General features: G+C 37.6%; 1 protein-coding gene across 4 annotated transcripts in view; it reads left to right on the forward strand.

Annotated features, from left to right (window-relative positions):
* The first annotated feature begins 358 nt into the window (after positions 1–358).
* LOC103714655 (protein CHROMATIN REMODELING 5-like) overlaps positions 359–19,096 on the forward strand; it is a 49,520-nt gene continuing 30,782 nt past the window's right edge. The window contains exons 1-10 of one of the 4 annotated variants that reach the window (XM_039132812.1): positions 359–741; positions 1,537–2,223; positions 2,355–2,419; positions 8,270–8,710; positions 9,375–9,599; positions 9,761–9,844; positions 11,697–11,756; positions 11,847–11,947; positions 15,393–15,444; positions 18,226–18,289. In XM_039132812.1, the coding sequence (XP_038988740.1) occupies positions 1,581–2,223; positions 2,355–2,419; positions 8,270–8,710; positions 9,375–9,599; positions 9,761–9,844; positions 11,697–11,756; positions 11,847–11,947; positions 15,393–15,444; positions 18,226–18,289 (1,735 nt within the window). In that variant the 5' untranslated portion in view covers positions 359–741; positions 1,537–1,580. Of the gene's footprint in view, positions 742–1,536; positions 2,224–2,351; positions 2,420–8,269; positions 8,711–9,365; positions 9,600–9,760; positions 9,845–11,696; positions 11,757–11,846; positions 11,948–15,392; positions 15,445–18,225; positions 18,290–19,096 lie in introns of all 4 variants that reach the window. The other 3 variants (XM_008801981.3, XM_039132811.1, XM_008801982.3) reach the window with 3 other exon arrangements.

A 19,096-nucleotide genomic window follows, 5' to 3' on the forward strand; every position in this document is an offset into this window, starting at 1 on the left:
CTGGCCGCCCCATCGTGGCGACTCCCGGCCTCCCTCTGCCCCATCCATCGCCACATAGCCAGGCCACATTATCCCTAAACGCTCCCCGCGGACCACCGACGCCCCCTCACCCCCAGGCCCAGAGTTGGGGTGTCCGAACGGACACGGGAGACGCCCCCTCTCGCAACTCACAAGCGCGTATCCACCTCCGAGGTGCACATTTTCACTAGAGTTTCTCCTACGTGTCATGTTTCCACTGGCCGCTCTCTCTTCATGTCTCGGGAATTAGGGTGACCTAAACGAGCGTTAGAGAGAGAATCGAGAGCAAGAGAGAGATCGCCCTCGCTATATAGAACGCATCACCGTAGGAGAAAAAAAAGCCTTCTATCTGTGATCTCACCCTTTCTCTTCCCATCATCTTTCTTCACCTCTCTCTCTCTCTCTCTCTCTTCCCTTTCTCTCTCGCGTGGAGGCGTCGACCCGCGAATCCGAAATCCCCCTCGCCCGCGGCCCGAAATTGGCCGATAAATCGCCGAAACCCGCTACCGATTGACCCCCTCCCCTCTGCCTCCGCCGATTCGCCCCCGAGACCGAAAAAATTTGGAAAAAACGATAAAAATCTCAAAAAAATTCGAATATTTTCTCTCCCTCCCCGTTCCCACTCTCCACCGCCGCCCCTCCCCCGGCGCACGGCTGCTAACCTGCGCGCCGCTGCCACTTTATAAACCCCCCTTTCCCCTCGATTCTCATCTGTTCTCCGAGGTACGTCTCTTCTCCGCTGAATCTGGTCTTGTTTCCATCCTCTGTCCGTCCCGCTTTCTTGTGGCTTCGAGCCGTCTCGCATCGGTTCCGGCTTTGCTTCTAATCTATCGCTTCGATTCTAGGATTTGTTGAGGGTTGTGGCGATTGGTTTGATCGTTTTCAGGGTCTCTGTTTGCCGATCCGTCTGGTTTTTGCTTGGATTCGACGTTTTCGGGGTCGATCGGGGTGGAATCCCGTGGGCTGATCTTGTTGGGTCTTTTTCTGATTGGATTCTGTTTGACTTCGGATTGCTCTGTTATCCAATTAGGTGGAGTATTTGCTGCTGCTTGCTTGTTTGATAGTAGTTGGTCGCCCCCCCCCCCCCCCCCCCCCCCCCCCCCCCCCTCTTTTGGGTGAGATTTCATGTTCTTTAAAGGTGTTGTTTAGATAGTGCTTCTAATATGTTATATTGCGTTTTTTTCCTTTATAAATTGATCGTTTGGTACGCTGATTGTGGATATGGATATGGTTGTGAGTTTGTTTTAATAACATGCTTTTTTTTGTTTTAAAAAAATTGTGAGTTTTGTTTCCGGAATTGGATTTTAGGGTTTATGAATGCAATAGGGGTTTGGAAATTTTATTTTCATAGAGTGAGGCTAATTTCTGGAATTATGTTGGAGTCTAAGTTTTTTTATTACCATCTTTGTAACTTTACAGCTTTTAGATTAAACAGGGTTATTGGTTTACGGACTAGCGAATGCCAATTAAGATAGAATGGAATTAAAAGATTTTATTTATTTATTTATTTGTTGGCAGCGAGAGTGTTAGGTGCACGTTGGACACTTCTATGTGAGAGTGCAATGGCATTCTTCAGGAGCTACGGGAGCAAGATGGAATCTGCGCATGACTTGAATGAGAAGGCAACGGGCAGTGGGGCTGAGGATGCATATGGCTCTGTAGGCAATACAGATGCAGATGTGAATATTAGCGATAAGGATGTTGATATAAAGGCAGAAGACACTCACCAGAGCGAAGAAGAGCCATTTGATGCTGGTAGACAGCAGAGTGATACTTCTGGTGGGAATGCCACTGGTAAGCCTGGAAGGAGAACAGCTCCTGGTCCATGGGGATCAAATTTCTGGAGGGACTGCCAACCAATGTGGGACTCTAAAGATGCAGAGTATGATGATAATAGAGGTGAGGAATATTCTGATGGTAATCCTTTAGAAGAATTAGATGGACAGGGAGATGGTGGAAGATCTCGTAGAGGGCAGGTTGATGTACCTGCAGAAGAAATGCTATCAGATGATTATTACGAGCAGGATGGCGAGGAGCAGAGTGACTCATTGCATTGCAGACCACTAAGCCGTCCTGGCAACTCTGGTTCAAGATTGTCACCAAAGCCATCCTCAACGAACAAGAACAAGTCAAAGAGTTTAAAGTCTGCAAAGTATGATGAATATGATGATGATGAGGATTATGAGGAAGAAGATGAGGAAGAAGGTGAATTTTTTTTAAGACATTTTTTTACATGCAGTTTTTGTGTCCTTGGACTAGAATGCAACCTACATGCTTTATTTTTTAACTAAAGACAGTATTAATAAAGTAGACTCCTGGTTATTTGCTTTCAGAAGATGATCCAGATGATGCTGATTTCGAGCCAGATTTTAGTGAAACAGAAAAGGGCACAAAAAACAAGGTTGCTCTTGGACATTTTCATAATTTATCATTATTTTGGAGTTTTATTTTCTCTCTCTTTATGTATATATATATTGAATTTATGTATATTTTGAATTTGCTCATAGAGCTACCCAGTTGTGGCATTTAGTCATAACCTTTTTTAGGGGCATGTTCAGATGTGGTTATTTTGTTATATGGCTCCAAAGACCTCTGGTGATTAAAAATTTTGGACTTAATTGTCTTGTAGGCCTTTGGCTAAATTATGCATTTTTTTTGTTTGTATCTTGGTAGCTTATCTGACAACCTTTACTATATTTATATTTAAAATTCTTTGGTTTTATTCAGTCCAACAAGTTTATGTTGCTTATCTATGCCTTTTGTGATATTTGTAGTTTTTCGATCAATGAATAGTATGCTTTAGAAAATGCTTTTATTTTTACACCATTTTGAATGGTCATGACATTTGTGCAAGCAGGAAGATTATTACTGAATTATATATGTCAATGCTTATCTCGTTCTGGCTGCCAACCATGATTTTCCATTATCACTTTGAACACCACTCAACCTTTATTGTAAAAATAATATTAAATTGCAATGCCAATGTTCATGTCACCATATTATTAAACCTTTCATGGGAACATTGGTGGTCAGAGTGTCCTCTCTTGAGTTACCTTTTCAGTCACATGCTTGTAGGTTTTTTAAATATTGACGGATTCTTCGTGTTATTCATTTTTTTTATTAAAGATAAAATATTCATGTTATAATACTCAGTGATTAAAGTTTTGATCCACACATGACTTTTCAAACCAAAAGTACAAGGTTTTTCTAGTTTGTGTTGTTATTCTGTATGAATCTTTGTGGATTAGAATACTTAATTCTAGTAATTTTAGCAACCAATCTGCCAAAACTCATGGTTCTTTCGTTTTATTTAAGATTAGGTGGCACTTTTGTCCTTTTTCAGTTTTTTTAATCGAAACTTTCATAGGCAGGGTAGGCCGAACCGGACCGAACCACCAAGTTCGGCCGGTACCAAGCCGACCTGGTGGAAAACTGGGTCGATTCGCCTATTGGAATTGGTTTCGCTCTCGAACTTGCCGGAACGAATTTCGAACCGGCCGGTTCCGTTCGAATTCGGTGCGAACTGTCTGGTTTGCACCGAGTCGACCCGGTTCGAAACCAGGCCCTCTCCCTCTTTGCTTCTTTTGTTAAAAACAAGTGTTGGAAAGGCCGAAGGAGGACACACAACTACAAATGATTTTTCATGTGGAGTAGGATTTATAGACGTATCAGGTTTTGAGTCGTATATTGGATCCTATTGCTCACAGCCACAGACAGTCTATGATCTATACGAATACGGATATGGATATGATGCGTCTGAGGCATCTTCCGGTAGCTACTATCTTACTTAGCCCGGAGCATCTTACGGGTCGGATTTTGCTGTCGGCTTATTTGGATGAGCTCCTTCACAGTCGTTTTATTAGCTAGTTTATTAGTCAGAGAACACTTCTCAGAGCTAGAGCTTCAACAAGAAATTCGAGAGTGCTTATAACTTGGAGCATGTTCTTTATAGGATGAACATACAAGACTATAACACCGCTTGGTTAGAGGGTGGGCTGATATGCCTCCTAACTATACTAATGATTCAGATATCTACGAGAGGCATCGCTAGTCGACAAGATTTTAGATACAATATGTATGTTGTATTTTAAATATATGCAATTGATTGTATTATTTTAAATTTTTTATCTTACTACTTGATTTGAGGATATTTATTTTGCTTCTTGTAGCATGCGGCATCTCACTATTTATTTTATATTTTGTATCGTTTTAAAATATTAAGATGCATTATTTAGGTTAAACCAGAATCATAGAAATATAAAAAAATATCAAATTAGATTTAAAATCACTGAAAAAGTTCAAGCAGATCTCTTATTAATTAAATCAACTTGAAAAACTCAAAAAAAAGGACGTGCTGGTTCTGAACCGGCATGCTCAAGCATACCCTGTGTCAGTACGGTACCGAACTGTCCGTCGACCGATACGGATCTCGGTATCGGTTCGGTGGACCTTGTTCATAGGTCTGTGTTTTGCTAGCTTGTTAGTGTCCTCACAATCAGAAATCATGTGGCAGAGGCCTGGGTAGGAGGTGAATGGGGTCCTTCTTTCTTTTTTTTTTTTTTTGGCGTGCGCGCATGTCCGAAGGTGCGGGGTGGGGGGGGGGGCGTGCATGGGTAAAACTGATGGGAATCGTTGGATGATATTATTCTGGTTGGGAATATAATTACATGACCTTGACTAAACTTTTAGACCTGGACTCATCTCACATTCTTAAAAATCAGATCAGATTGAGTGTAACTAGGTTTCGTCATGAGCTACTTATTTGCAGGTCCATAGGCAATTCCTTTTTATTTTCCAATTTTATTTTTTATGAAGTTTGTAAGACAATCTTCTAACTTCTGTTAGATATTTTAGTTGCCTGTTTGATAATAGCGATGACCAAGAAATAGTAAACATGTCAAGGTGTGTAAAGGGGGTTGGTTGACTTAGTCATCTCCCATATGATGACAATGCTTTTTTTTTTTTCTGAGTTTTTTTTTGACCTGTTAATTTTAAGTTCTATTTTTTCTCAACTTGAGTGAATTTTTGCTCAACTTGACTGAATTTTTGAGTAGAAACACACTTAGTTAAGAGTTTAAACTTGAGTGAATTTTTGCTCAACTTGACTGAATTTTTGAGTAGAAACACACTTAGTTAAGAGTTTGAGTAAGTCTTTTGGGATCTCATTCCCATAACTTTTGAAGCTCTCTTTGAAGCAGGTAGATTGAATGCTCATATTTGGGTTTGTTTGGTGGGGAAATTGTATATAAGAGCTTTGAGTTGAAGAATAGACTCCTTGCCATAGGAGGGAGAAATCAACTTGCTATAAATTAGAAGTCTGTCTTCAAAGCACCTGCTTTTCTTTGCACGTAAACTTGAAAGAATGCCAAATGATTTATTGTGGATGGACTAGAGAGGTTGGGATCCCGGCAAGCAAATTCATCTTCTAGGGTGGGAAAAGGCTTGAATTGAAAGAAAAGCCTGAGGAATTCGAAGAGGGGGATTTTTGGGCATGAATGTAGCACTCTCGGGCGAAAAAATTATAGTTAGGGAAATGCCGAAAGGGGTTGGTTGGAAGGGCTGATTATAGGAAAATCTATTAAAGGGAGAACGGGCAGGGGGGTGGGGTGGGGGTGGGGGTGGGGGGAGCTATTAATCTGTGGTGGTGCTGTGAAAGGATATGAGAATCCATTTGATTGCTAAACAAGGGAAAATTTCAGAACAGGAGTGGCAGAATAATTAGATTCTATCATGACCTTTGGCGTGGGAAGAGTGTCTAGGTCTCAATGCTTCCAAGCTCCACCAGATCTCCCTAATTAGTATAATCATTTGGGAGTATCGAAGTGAGAGATAGTTGGGAAGTGTGGGTGCACGTTTCAGAGCACATTACCAATAATGTGGAAATTCTGAAGTCAGCCACTTTCTGTCGTTAGTGAAAAGGATTTTGTAAATTTTAAGGGGAGAAGTGGTGAATCATTATTGTTTTTGTTGTTGTCATTATTGTTGTTACTATTATTATTGTTATTGTTACCAGTACTGTTTTCTTAGTAAAAACGTTCTAGTTTGAAGTATAAGGGGTGAAATTTGTAAGTTCTGGTTCAGAACTTCAGATATAGATTTTGTGTGGAGCATCATTTTGGCAGAAGATACCTTCTTTTTTTTTTTGTAATTTAGAATCATGCCAAGAAGGAAATGAAGGCTGACAACACATGCGCTATGTGCTCGGGAGCTCAGACGCTTGAACATCTACTCCGTATGACTTCCCTTCATCAGCTATGGTTTCGGTTTTTTTCAGGCTGCCAGGAGACGAAAAGCATTGAGCAGAGCTATGGAATCTTGGCTGTTAGATTGGAGTCTGCTGAAGAGTCATATGTGTGTTTGTGTGTGTGTGTGTGTGTGTGTGTATATATCAAGGGCAGGTTTAATTGTGCCATTTGCCCTATGGTGGAAGCTATGAAGGGATTGGAGTATTTCCTAGATGAAAGTCATGTACCTTGAAGGAGTATGGAGAAAATCAACTTTCTGTCTTCTATTAATATAAAACCTTAAAGAGGTGAAATGTTTGTTGTGATGGTGGCATATTCAGGGACTATGGTCTTAAATTTTGTTCGGAAGATATGGAAACCAAAAGATTTGATTTCGGTTTAAAATAAATCTAATATTAGTGTCAGTTTCTGAGTTTCAGCCAATGCTAATTTATGGGGCCAAATTTAATATATATGGAGTTTTTTTTTTCTAGTTGCCTTTGTTTATTCTTTAAATGTCGGGAAGCATTTTGTCAAGACTAAACTTGAATATTGCAAGTATTCAGAATATTTAAAAGCACTTGGCATTCTAGCTTTCATGGAAACAACCTCTCTGCCCAGAGGGGTAAGACTGCATACATCTAATCCTCTCTAGATTCTGCAGTGTTGGCAGCCTTGTGCACTAGTCTGTCTTTTTACTTGGCACTATGACATTCCAAAGAGATTCGGGGGAACTCACTTTTTTTTCTTTTTTTAATTTCATTTTTTGACATGGGTCCTGGCCATCCTAAAGCTCCAATTTTGTAAACATTTCTATTACCAGAAGTTTCATTTCTGGTGATATCATAGTCACTAAACATTATCTTTTTGCCCAATTTATTCTCAAAAAATAGTTTATTGATTGTTTTAACGGGAAAGCACCAAAAAGATACAACGAAAGGTCCTAAACAATAAACACATTTTTAAATTGTTACATTTATTGTTCTTGACTATTTTTAATCTATGTTTTTTATTTTTTAATTTCAATCTACATTTTTAAGTTTCTTTTTTTTTACTTTCAACCAAAAATATTCCAAAACTAGGCAAAACTGTTGACACTGCCAAAAATAGAAAAGACATTTCGCCCTACCGAAACCAATTTTTTGAAACTTTTCTGGGACTTCTTTTAATGCTGTTTTTCTTCTTATATGCTGTCATTGAATCCTTTTATCACAATGTTGATGAAATGGTGCAGTGTGCTGTACCCCCTCCCTCTCTTTCACTTTTCTGTACCTTCTTTCTTTTCCTTCTCAAATTTTATGCAGATATTTTTACTACTTTTGAATCAGGTAATCAGTGTTTTCTTGATAATATGGCTTATGGACAAAACGTGCTTGAAGAAGGGTATCTATAATTTCAATTATCTCTTTTCTTTTAACTTTGTTTTTCATTTTATATTTATTGTTTGCAGGTTGATTGTTTTGCAACTGTGCTATCATTGCTTGGTTATTGTTATTGTTTAAATAAAAAGTTTTCTTTCCACGTATTGGTTTAGTGCATTGATTTGATTTCAGACAGTCATGTTCTTTCCTCACTCATGTTTGCTGAGTTAGCGGATGATTATTTCTTCTTGCTTGCAATATTATATTTAGGACAAACCTGTGATTGGAATGGAGACCATGCCTAGGTTGAGTTTTTACCTTCAAAATACTTAGGTGTCATATTGTAGTTAGAACAGATCTTTGATAATGTCATTATTTGCTTGGAAGTTAAATTTTTTGTTTGCTGGACTCTGAGAAACTGCAAAATATAGCTACTAATTTATTAAATATTGCATGCTGCATCTTTCTGAGGATATGGTTATTTCTTTCTGCATTTAAAGAAAGTGTTTCACACTTTCACGAGCTTCTATTTCATCTTTTACATTTTTACATTAAGACAATAATATTCATTTCGTTCCTCATATATTTTAACCAGGTAGTCATGTTGGTAGCTAAATTGAATATATTCATTGTTTTGATGTGCACTTATGCCTTACTCTATAACAGGCAAGATTGTTAGAGAGCGATGATTTTGATGATGATGATGATGACAACGACGACGACGATGATGAGGATCTCGATCTTTCTGATGAAGATGATTTTATTGATCGCCGGCGAAAGGTGCATCGTAAAGCTGGATACAATCTGAAGTCCAAAGAAATGAAATCTTCTGTACATAGTCGACGAAAAAGAGGGAAAACTTTCTCAGATGAGGAATATTCATCAGGAAAAGTTTCAGAAGATGATACTGATGAAGACTTTGATCATAGAACAAGGAGATCATTCAAGTTACGTGAAAAAGTTGGAGGTCGATCAACCATGTTTGCGAATGTGAATTCTCATAGTAGTGAGCTTCGTACATCTGGTAGGTCAGTGAAAAAAATTTCGTATGCTGAAAGTGAAGAAAGTGAAGATAATGATGAAGGAAGAGCAAACAAGTCCCAGAAGGTGTGGTTCTATATCCAGAAACTTTGTTTCCTTGTAGCTTTTGGGCTATATATCCTTTGCAGTTCTTTTACTTGGTCCATTCAAGTTCCTATATGTATGTCAGATACATGTTTAGATTAGTTGAGGATAATTTTATTTGTTTCCTTGGTTTTCTGGAAATCTAGATGTAATGTTGTGTATTTTTTCTTTTTGTGCAACCAACATGGAATGATATCATTAAGGTGTTTCGAGAGAATGACATCACAAGCTGGGTTATTGGTTTCAACCTGTCTCAGTGGTAATGTGCTTTGATTTGTAAATGCTATGCTGAGGGTTTGAAAATTGAAACTGATGCTGCCCCTTCAGCTGTCAATACATTAGGAGCTTGGTTTGATGGACTTGATCATTTATTTCTTTTAACGAGGACATGCTTGGCAATAATGAGGTTATTGGTCCATCAATGATCTATTCTGATAGACACAAACCTTATAAAGTTGTCCTTTGGTGGTTAGTACATTCTAATTTGATGAATAATGCTCTTATCTTGTAGACTCAGTGTTGTATTGAGACCCAATATTTTTCACAAATGACTTCCGGATCAGAGTTAATGTGGTATGCCATGATTGTGGTTAATCATGCTACACCTTTAAAATTCTTGTTCATCTTTTGTGTCTAGGTTTTGCAGGAGGATGCTGAAGAAGATGATGGCGATACAATCGAAAGGGTAGTCTGGTACCAGCCAAAAGGTATGGCTGAAGAAGCTACAAGGAACAACCAATCAATTCTCCCTGTTGTATTGAACACCATGTCGGACTTGGAACCTGATTGGGATGAAGTGGAGTTTTATATAAAATGGAAAGGACAGTCATATTTACACTGCCAATGGAAATCGATCTCTGATCTTCATAATGTGAGCCTTCAGATCACAGCGTGGGTCACAAATAGTGATTATTTTAAGTAAATGTGCAAACAGTTCCTTCTTTTTTCTTTAATTTTATTTTTACTGTTATCCATATGTCTTGCTTTCTGAGGTTTAAGTTTTCTTTTTTAACTCTACATGGTGAATGGCAGCTTAGTGGATTTAAAAAGGTCTTAAACTACATGAAAAGAGTGTCTGAAGAAAGAAAATACAAAAGGGCCTTGTCACGTGAGGAGGTACTATCATACCTGGCTATATTCTGCTTTTTTGTTTGATGAGTGACATGGTGTTGGACTTGATATGTTTCCCTTTGTTTTAATGCATAAATTTTGTTTTCTTCTTCTTCTTCTTCTTCATAACTTGGTTGCTCAAAATGGTGAGATATCTTTCAACTACAGGCTAATCGATTTATTTGAAAAAAACTGATGCAGTGTCAATTTGCCTTTCACATTGCAATCAATGAAGTCTTAATTTGCAGAATATTTGCAGAGGAACTACACTACCCCTGTTTGATGACATTTAAGTATAAGTCCATTTACGCTAGCCGTCTCTAACTAGCCAAAATAAACTAAAATAATAATTAAAGTGGCAGTACCCTCCTTAAGAGCTAAAGCTATAGTAGGCCATCTGCCCTGAGATCAGTTAGTTTACTGAGATTTCTTTCATGCTGAATGGCCACTTGATACTTTGTCTAGTGAGATACTGAAATTGGATATTGTGTTGACAAGTTCAAGAAATATAGTGATTTTTAAGAAAGTTAATTTTTTCATAAATTATATGAAACAAACCTATTTATGAAGGATTATAATTTTAGCTAATTTGTTGGTAAGGATTGATATGCTGTGCTCCTCTTGGGTGGAGATTATTGTCGGTATTTTTGATAGAAAGGATAAGAGTCTGCTACATTTTATGCTGAATAAACTTCCTTCATCCGAGACATAGCTTTCTTTGGAATGTAATTGATCCTTCTAGACTAGAGACCTAGATATGTGTTTTTAGGAAAATATTTAGAAATTCTCCACCAGGAATCGGGTGCAAGTGTAAAGACCTTGAGTTGTTGGTGGAAGTTTGTTTTGGTTAATTTTTTTAACATTCAGAAAATTATAAACTTCTTAGAAAATTTGATAGAACATCAACATCAGGAGCTGGGAAGTCAAAATATGAATATCGGAAAAGAGAGCAAAGGGGGCAAATTAGTTTAATAAAATGTAGTTTTCCAACCTACTCGTGTCTTTATCTGTTAAAGAGCATGATATAATGAATTGAGAAATTGGACCTTCAAATGCTTTATGGCAAGGTATACCATACCGTACCAAACTGGATGGTACGGGGTATATCGTACCATACCTGTCGGTAACAGTACGCGGTATGGGGGCCATACCAACACTCGATATGCCAAATCGGCCTTCGTACTGATGTACTGACACAGTAACAGGTTGGCACCAGCACGGGGCCCGGTACCGAGACAACATACATTGCTTTATAGAGTTTGGTATTCTTCATAAAGTTTAAGCTAAAGAAATTGCTTGTTTTGGCATGCTAAAGTAATTGCCTTTTCTTATTAAATTTCTGTTGGTGGATATATTTATATGCATGATAGAGCAACAAAATGTGGAAGGATTGTTTCAGTAGGTTTGAAGAAAATGTCATGAAAGCATGCTTGTGGAATGGGGTAGGAAATATGTTTGAACTTATTTGCAAAGAGAATTAGAATTTGATTGCTTACGCTGAGAGTTTAGTTTCTGTCAAATTTCAGTTTAGTGCTCGCATTTCCACTCTTGCCAATTCAGATATTCATGTATTTTGGGTGCTGAAAGTTGCGATATGAGAGTATATATTTTTTTTACTAGGTCTTTTAAGGTTATTTTTACGGAATTTTTATGTCGGATGGTCTTCCTTGTTTTCCTTTTATTGTTTTTCTATTGTTTTCCTTTCATCTTGCATCTTGGAAGGAAAAGCAGGCATCTCATTTGATACTCCTCAAATAGATGTTATAGTTTTGTTTTATATGGAAAGTCTTTCTTTGTCGTAAGACCCTATTTTTTAACAAATTACCAATTTAAAGTAAATTGGGATTTCCTGTAACAGGCTGAGGTTCATGATGTAAGCAAGGAAATGGACTTAGACCTACTTAAACAGTACAGCCAGGTTTTGTTTCATCTGTTTTGCATTATTTAGAATTCCTATTTCTCTCCTTCTGGTGGCACTTTAACTGGTCTTCGTTTGTACAATAATCAGGTAGAAAGAATATTTGCGGATAGAATCAGTAAAGTTGGTGATGATGTGGTACCTGAGTATTTAGTCAAGTGGCAAGGGCTTTCTTATGCTGAAGCAACCTGGTATATTTTGTATCCTAATTTCTTTGTATTTAGATACTGTCAAGTATTCTCAAGCAAAACCTTAAGGTAGATTCACAATACTTTATGCTAAATAATCATTCAGCATGTCAGTACTCTTTTTGCTACTTTTATCTCGTAGTATTGACGAATCTTTTTGGCTATGCTGCTTGTATTAATCTGCTAACTGTTGAGGCATTATAACATGTAAGGTTAGGTACCACACTAGGTGGTTCATGTGAGTTGCACATGTTGTACTCTTAAACTATGCCGATTGGAGGCATACAATTTAGTTCTTGATAATTTCCACAACCAAATAGAAGGGAACAAGTTTTTGTTGTCTATTTTTATCATTTTTTTTCATAATGAGTTGTCTGGACTCAAGTTTCTAGTGTACGTATGGAATGTCATGTTATTGTACATTAACAATTGATATTTGTGCTCAGTTGATGTATGGGATGCATGATAAATATCAACATTTCCAATGAAGTTCAAACAGAATTCCCACAACATTTACTTTTCTTGTTATCAAATTATTACTTATGTTTCTCTGCCTCTCAGAAGAATCCATGAGGCTTATGCCGATTGCTAAACTCCTGAAGGTTTAAGCCTTGTATTGTTAAGACTTAAGACTCTGAACACTTCTGCCTTTTTAAACATTGGATATGCTATTTATTAAGGAGTTGTGATTTAGAAGGTTAGTGAGTTGCATGACAAAGTAGGGGAAGAATATTGGTCTTGTTGGATAGATCATGGCATGAAATGAACTTGCATGGAGGAAGATACATATTATCTAATAAGATATCAGTAAGTTAGCTTGGCGGTAGCTTCTATGAATGCCATGGCATGATTTATTGATTGTTAATACATGGAAAATTTTGGAGTTAGAGGGACTAAAAGTGGATTGAATTATCATGTACTCTGGAGTGGTAAAAATGTCTTCTATAGTACCCATGAACAAGAGATGCTAACATCTGTGAGCGCATGCCAGTATTTTAATAGGGAAATTGCAATCAACTTCTTTGAATGTCACTCGACAGACCTTGTGCTTGCAGGGCAATGCTTTGAATTGAATATATTAATGCACCACTTGATCTATCTATAATCTATTTGGCTTCTATCTGGAAATATTTGTTTGCAGGGAAAAATTATGTTGATGATGAATTGAAAAATGAATATTATAGAGAATTGGGCAGGAGAGTAGGCACTAGGCAGACTTAGTCATGAAGAGTTTTAGAGGTATAAGATGGTAAAGAAGTTACTGTTATGTCAAAGGAATAAATTTGCATTTTGTTTCAAGTAGCAGATTGGAGGCATAAAACTCATACAAACTAACAGGTGTAGTGTATCCCTTGTTGTAACGGTGAATACATTATTAGCATTAGCACAATTGATGAGTTGGCTGAATGTAAAAAGGAAAAGAATCAAAGAACTCAAAGTACTGAAATACGTATCTTTGTTCTGCAGGGAGTGATAACTTTATGGTTTTAAAGGAATTTGCATTATTGGAGACCTCTCTGCAGTGCCTAGATGTAAGTTCATATTAATGAGAGAATGTTGTAAGATTGAAACTAATGAACAAGTTGTTCAACAGCTGAGGAATATGGCTTTGGATCTGGTTATTTAAGTCCTGCATGCTCAAAATTTCTTCACATTACTCTAAGGGTGTGCTTTTAGGGCTTGTCCATTGCAAAGAAAACCTGGAAAACTTGCTTTTCTTGGAAAATCTAGTTTTTGATTTTTTTTGTTTTGATGGAAAATTGACAACTACATATCCTTCTTTCTTAATCTCTGAAAAGCTTTTCCTTGAAAAATTCTTCTTTTTCATTTCCTTTTCCAAAGATTCCCTTGCATCCATACATATCCTAAATGTATGGTATTCATTCAACAATCTAGCTCTGCCTAGAAAGAGGTGCTTTAATATCTAAGTTAAAAGCATGTAAACTTGTAGTGTGCACAGAGTTTAATGTGATTCAAGGGGAGTGTGCAAATATTTGATGGTCATTAGGAACAAAACCATGGAGGTCGAACATTCTATACCTTATCAACTATCTTCTGCCCACCAAGAAAGAAATTCATTGAGGTCATACAAAGAATGTTTCACGGCAGATGCTTAGAATGTAATGTTCTGATGAGCTACCATCAATCATGAGATCATGAATGTGGGATTTGATTACACTTTTCTTATCATAAAATTGGGAACAAGGTGTGAGATAAGCTATATTCTGAGTGGTATTACATTGAAGTTGTTGGAAGCAATTGCTATATTAACATCTACGGAAGGCAGTGTGTGATATTCTATTCTGAATAGCTTATTTAACTATATATTTTGTTGAATATTGACTACAGGTAAAAGATTTATCTGCTCACCACCGTTCCACCAGTGTAACTTTCATGGAAAATGATTCAGGAGATTGTATTGCAGCGTAGAATCATTGTTGGCAAGGATCAGGTTCCATTGGGTTGGGTCAGTACCACCAGTATCATACCATTTTAACCAAAAATCAGTATCTAGGATGGATGCGGGACACCTGGTTCCTTCATGGGACAGGATGTCCGACCCATGCCAGTGGAAACGGGTTGAACTTTGGACTGGCTGGTACGAAGGCCAGTTTGGCTAGTACCAAGGCACGACCTGACTGGATTGCCTGGATTTGGGGAGAGGGGTAGAGAGAGAGAGAGAGAGAGAGAGAGAGAGAGCTGTGGGGGTGGGGTGGCCATGCTCTCTTTTCTCATTCGTCAAATCATGAGGATGGGGCATTTGGACAAAAATAGAGAAAGAGGAAAAAATATAAAAAGGAAAAAATGCATCCAGGCATGGTATTGGGATGCAGGACTGTCCTGGTACGAAGGCCAGTTTGGCTAGTACCAAGGCACGACCTGACTGGATTGCCTGGTTTTGGGGAGAGGGGTAGAGAGAGAGAGAGAGAGAGAGAGAGAGAGAGCTGTGGGGGTGGGGTGGCCATGCTCTCTTTTCTCATTCGTCAAATCATGAGGATGGGGCATTTGGACAAAAATAGAGAAAGAGGAAAAAATATAAAAAGGAAAAAATGCATCCAGGCATGGTATTGGGATGCAGGACTGTCCTGTACCATTACAAGAAAATACTAGGACAGGGCTCGATGCAAGTATTTTAAACCTTGCTTGTTGGGATATTCAATTGAGTCATCAGCAGAAAATTTTAGAAATTTTTAGAAAAGCATTGGGTGCTTGCTTTATCTTCTGAGAGTTTAATATGTTGAGGTATTGTTATTCGATGCAATCAATTGGTAAATTAACATTGTGCACTGTTGAGAAAAGACCTCTCAATGTTTTTTAGATGCAGATTTGGTCGATGATAAGCCTAGTCTTTAGTTTTAACCAATAATAGTACATTCAAGTTCATATCATCCTTCTTTGAGGTTGTAATTTATCGATAATCAACTGAAGTTTCTCTATTTTGTTGCAGGGAAAAGGACACTGATATTGCATTTGCTCAGGATGCAATTGATGAATACAAGGTAATATAGTTCTTAAATGTGAACTGTGTGTCCCAAATGTAGTTTCTCTTTCTTTCTACTTTCCTGTTCATAAAAGGATACAAAGTTTAATGCATCTCGCGAGCAGAGTGTACTGCATGCGTTGAAACTGGAAATCATGATCGTATTAACATTTTATTGGATGAACATATTAAAGTTATATAGAAAATTGTAGAACTAGAGTTTGCTCCTGTACAATGTTTGTCTATTATATGGTTTCTTTTAGATAGTTTAGGTCGAGACATGCTTCCAAGCTATGGCATGGATATTTTGTGTATATGCATGGCATGAATATATTTGCTGGCTGTCTATACAATAGGTACCCAGGTTTAACAATTCAGCCTCGTCTTATAATGGTAGCTGAGGATATCGCCTTGTATCAGTTTGTGGCAAAAAAAAAAAACAATTTATTTATCACATTATGTAAGAAATATAATCTCGGCGGCTGTAAAAGTCATTTGTTACCTATTTTACTTTTGGTTCCGATTTCTATTTATAGAATCCAATCCTTGATCAACTATTTTGTCAGTCTAACTCTAAAGAACCCATAGATATCCCCTTTGCTTTTCTTCTATATTGAATGTTTGAGTTTTCAAATTTTCAGTTGTTATGGGCTTCTCCAATTGAACAATATTATTAGTATTTAGTGGATGAGTATAACCTTGAATGTCTGGAGGACTTTGTTGAGCTACTATATAAATTTAATTTAGATTTGTAAATGTTTTTTTTTCTTATGTTTTCTTTTTGTTGATATATTTTCTCTTTTCGTGTTATGTACCTTTATAATATTTCTTATGTAATGCCATCCTGCTATGTTCTTGTACTAATATTTTTTTGGGTTTGACCTTTTCTATTTAGTTCAAGGACCACATTTATACATTCATCACTTCATGTATTTTGTACCATTAGTTTCTTGGCAAACAATTCCTTTTGATATGCCTTTAGTGGAGGTCTTCTTGCAGATAATTCTGACCTGTCAATTATGGAGTTCGTGTTTGGCATTAGTTACTTTAAGATAGAGATGACCATTTTGAATCGCAAGTGCATATATGCAAAAGTCCTTTTGCAGTTATTGTTTTTTCTAGTGTTTCCTGAATGTTATTCGAGCTTGGTTAAAACTATTGGGAGTTGTAATGTGTATATATTATATATCCATCTATCGTGCTTTACCTAGTTGTATCTGTGTTCTTGAAGTTCATGTGGATATTTATGTGTTAGGTAATGGTGGCTTTTTGCAGTGGATTTTAATTTTAATTTTTTTTGGGTAAAGATTTGATTAAGACTAGATAAATGAATGTTGTTATTCTTGAAGGATGAGTGGATTATATCTTATGTCGGACTGTTGACTGAATAGTTGCTGACCGAACATGAATTTCTCAAGAATAATAAGAATATGGAAATGCTTGTGATATGAATAGTTAAAAGTAGATATACAGGTGATGGCTAAATGATATTCTTAGGGAGTTTGTAAAAAAACTTTTTATATTATATACCTACATTTTGTAGTTTTCTGGTTGGAAAATTTTTGGACAGTTAAACAAATAGAATGCATCTCTATAAAAGGAAGTTCAACTATAAGTTTTCTTTAGCAACTTGAGTAAAGATGGATAATGAACAACAAGGACATGACTTGGGGCTTTGTGTTATAGAGCCATAAATGGATGGGGCTGGAAATGGTCTGGACTTCAGTTGGGCCACCCATTGCCTGAGCACAGCCAGAAGTAATTATTTGAGCCTTTAGCCAAAACTAAGCCTGATCATTTTTTAGAAGGTTGTGCCCAAGGCTAGCTGGAGCCCGAGTTCGAGCCCAGCTCAAGGCCCGAAGAGGCCTGAAGCTCAGCCATCCCATCTCTTCTTTCACCAACCCCTTCCTCCTCTTAATCTCTACCACTAACCATTGTCCAAACCTTTCAAACTCAAGGCTTCTTTTAGGAATATGGGAGATTAAGTGGTGGAGCCATGGACCTCTATTAGTGAAGATGCACAATTGTGGTTCTTGGTTTGGATGATATGGGGGATGGAGGAGTTAGGCCATTGGCATCTTGTCACATTCTTGTGGGAAGGCATCCCTCGTCAAGTACTACTATATATGGGCATTTCCTCTACTTCTACTCTATTACATAGCCAAGGATGCTGCAACCCTACCTTGTTCCATTTTTTTGGAGGAAGGAGAATGGTAGGTAGGATGCTATCAGTCATGAGGGTTGTTGAGGGTGTGGGAGGGAAGGTAGCAGGCATGGAAAGATAATGGAGCTAGAGACTGGGCGTAGGAGGCAGTTGGAAGCAGGATAATAGAGATCAAAGGTGGGGGACAATGGTGATGGTAATGTTTTGGGGAGAGAAAAGAAGTGGTCAAGGTTAAATCCTAGCGATCCATTTAGTGGATGGCTAGGATTAATAAGTATACCAGTATATCTAATATATAATTATTTTTTATTATATCATATTATTTGTTGGGCTTCTGGCTAGGGTTGGGCTGGGCAAAAGGCTGCTCACACCCAGCATAAAGTCCATCTGGACCTTGTGGTTTAGAGTCTGGCGTAACCTGAATCTATAAAAATGTGGCCTGAAGCAAGTCCTGAAGTCGGCTTGCTGAAGACCATTTCCAGTCTTATATTTAGTTATTATGATTTTTTAATATAGTCTAACATATCAGCATATGGTTATTTGAGGTTTTAGAAATGTCACCTTTTTCATTTAGTGTCTGTGCATTGTGGATTGTGATTGCTATGCATATGTAACTTCTAATCTATTTCTTAACAGGCTCGTGAGGCTGCCATGACTGTGCAAGGAAAGATGGTTGACTTCCAGCGGAAGAAGAGCAAAGGTCTTGATTAATCTACATATATTCATTTTGTTTTGTTCTTAGTCCTATATAAGCTGAACATGGAATGTAACTGCATGTGCTATTTCTTGATTTCATGCTACTGCAACCACCGTCAAGAAAGGAAAATCTACAAAATTGGAACTTAATGATATGTATGACTGCGATAAGCATATAATTTTTATTTTTTTAACAATTATGAAATTATGCATCTTTCATTTACCAAAGGTCGTTTATATCATCTTAGCTATATAAACTTGATAGCAAGGTACATCGTCTTGGTATCGGTCCTTATACCGGTGCCACCCTATCTTTGTGTTGATATGTCTGGTACAAGGGCCGGTTCAACGTACCGAGTGTCGGTACGCCCCCTATACTGTATATCAGTACTGAACCGTTATGGTACGGTATACCCCGTACCGCCCGGTTCGGTATGGTATGGTGTACCATGCTTGATAGTGTATCATGGTCATCATAAGAATGGTCTATCATTTGTCACAGGATTTTTCAACATAACCTTGTAGTTGATGTTTCTTTTCTTGTGTGTGCACATGTGTGTCGTTCTGGTGATTGTTGTTCTATGATACAACAAGGAGAAGATTGAGAAGGCCACTGACTTAAAATTGGCCTTTGTACCAGAGTCCAACATATATCTTGGAACCTTTGTAAAGAGGTTCCTTAGCTAATTTCTGGCAAGTTGCCTGACAAGATTAGCTTCTTTCATCTTTCTTTGTGCCTTTTCATATTTGCTTTCCAACAAACACTACACTCTTATATTCTTATTTGTTTGATTTTATGTAACTGTCATTG

Source organism: Phoenix dactylifera, chromosome 13 (genome assembly GCF_009389715.1).
Source record: "Phoenix dactylifera cultivar Barhee BC4 chromosome 13, palm_55x_up_171113_PBpolish2nd_filt_p, whole genome shotgun sequence".
In the NCBI taxonomy this organism is placed as follows: domain Eukaryota; kingdom Viridiplantae; phylum Streptophyta; class Magnoliopsida; order Arecales; family Arecaceae; genus Phoenix; species Phoenix dactylifera.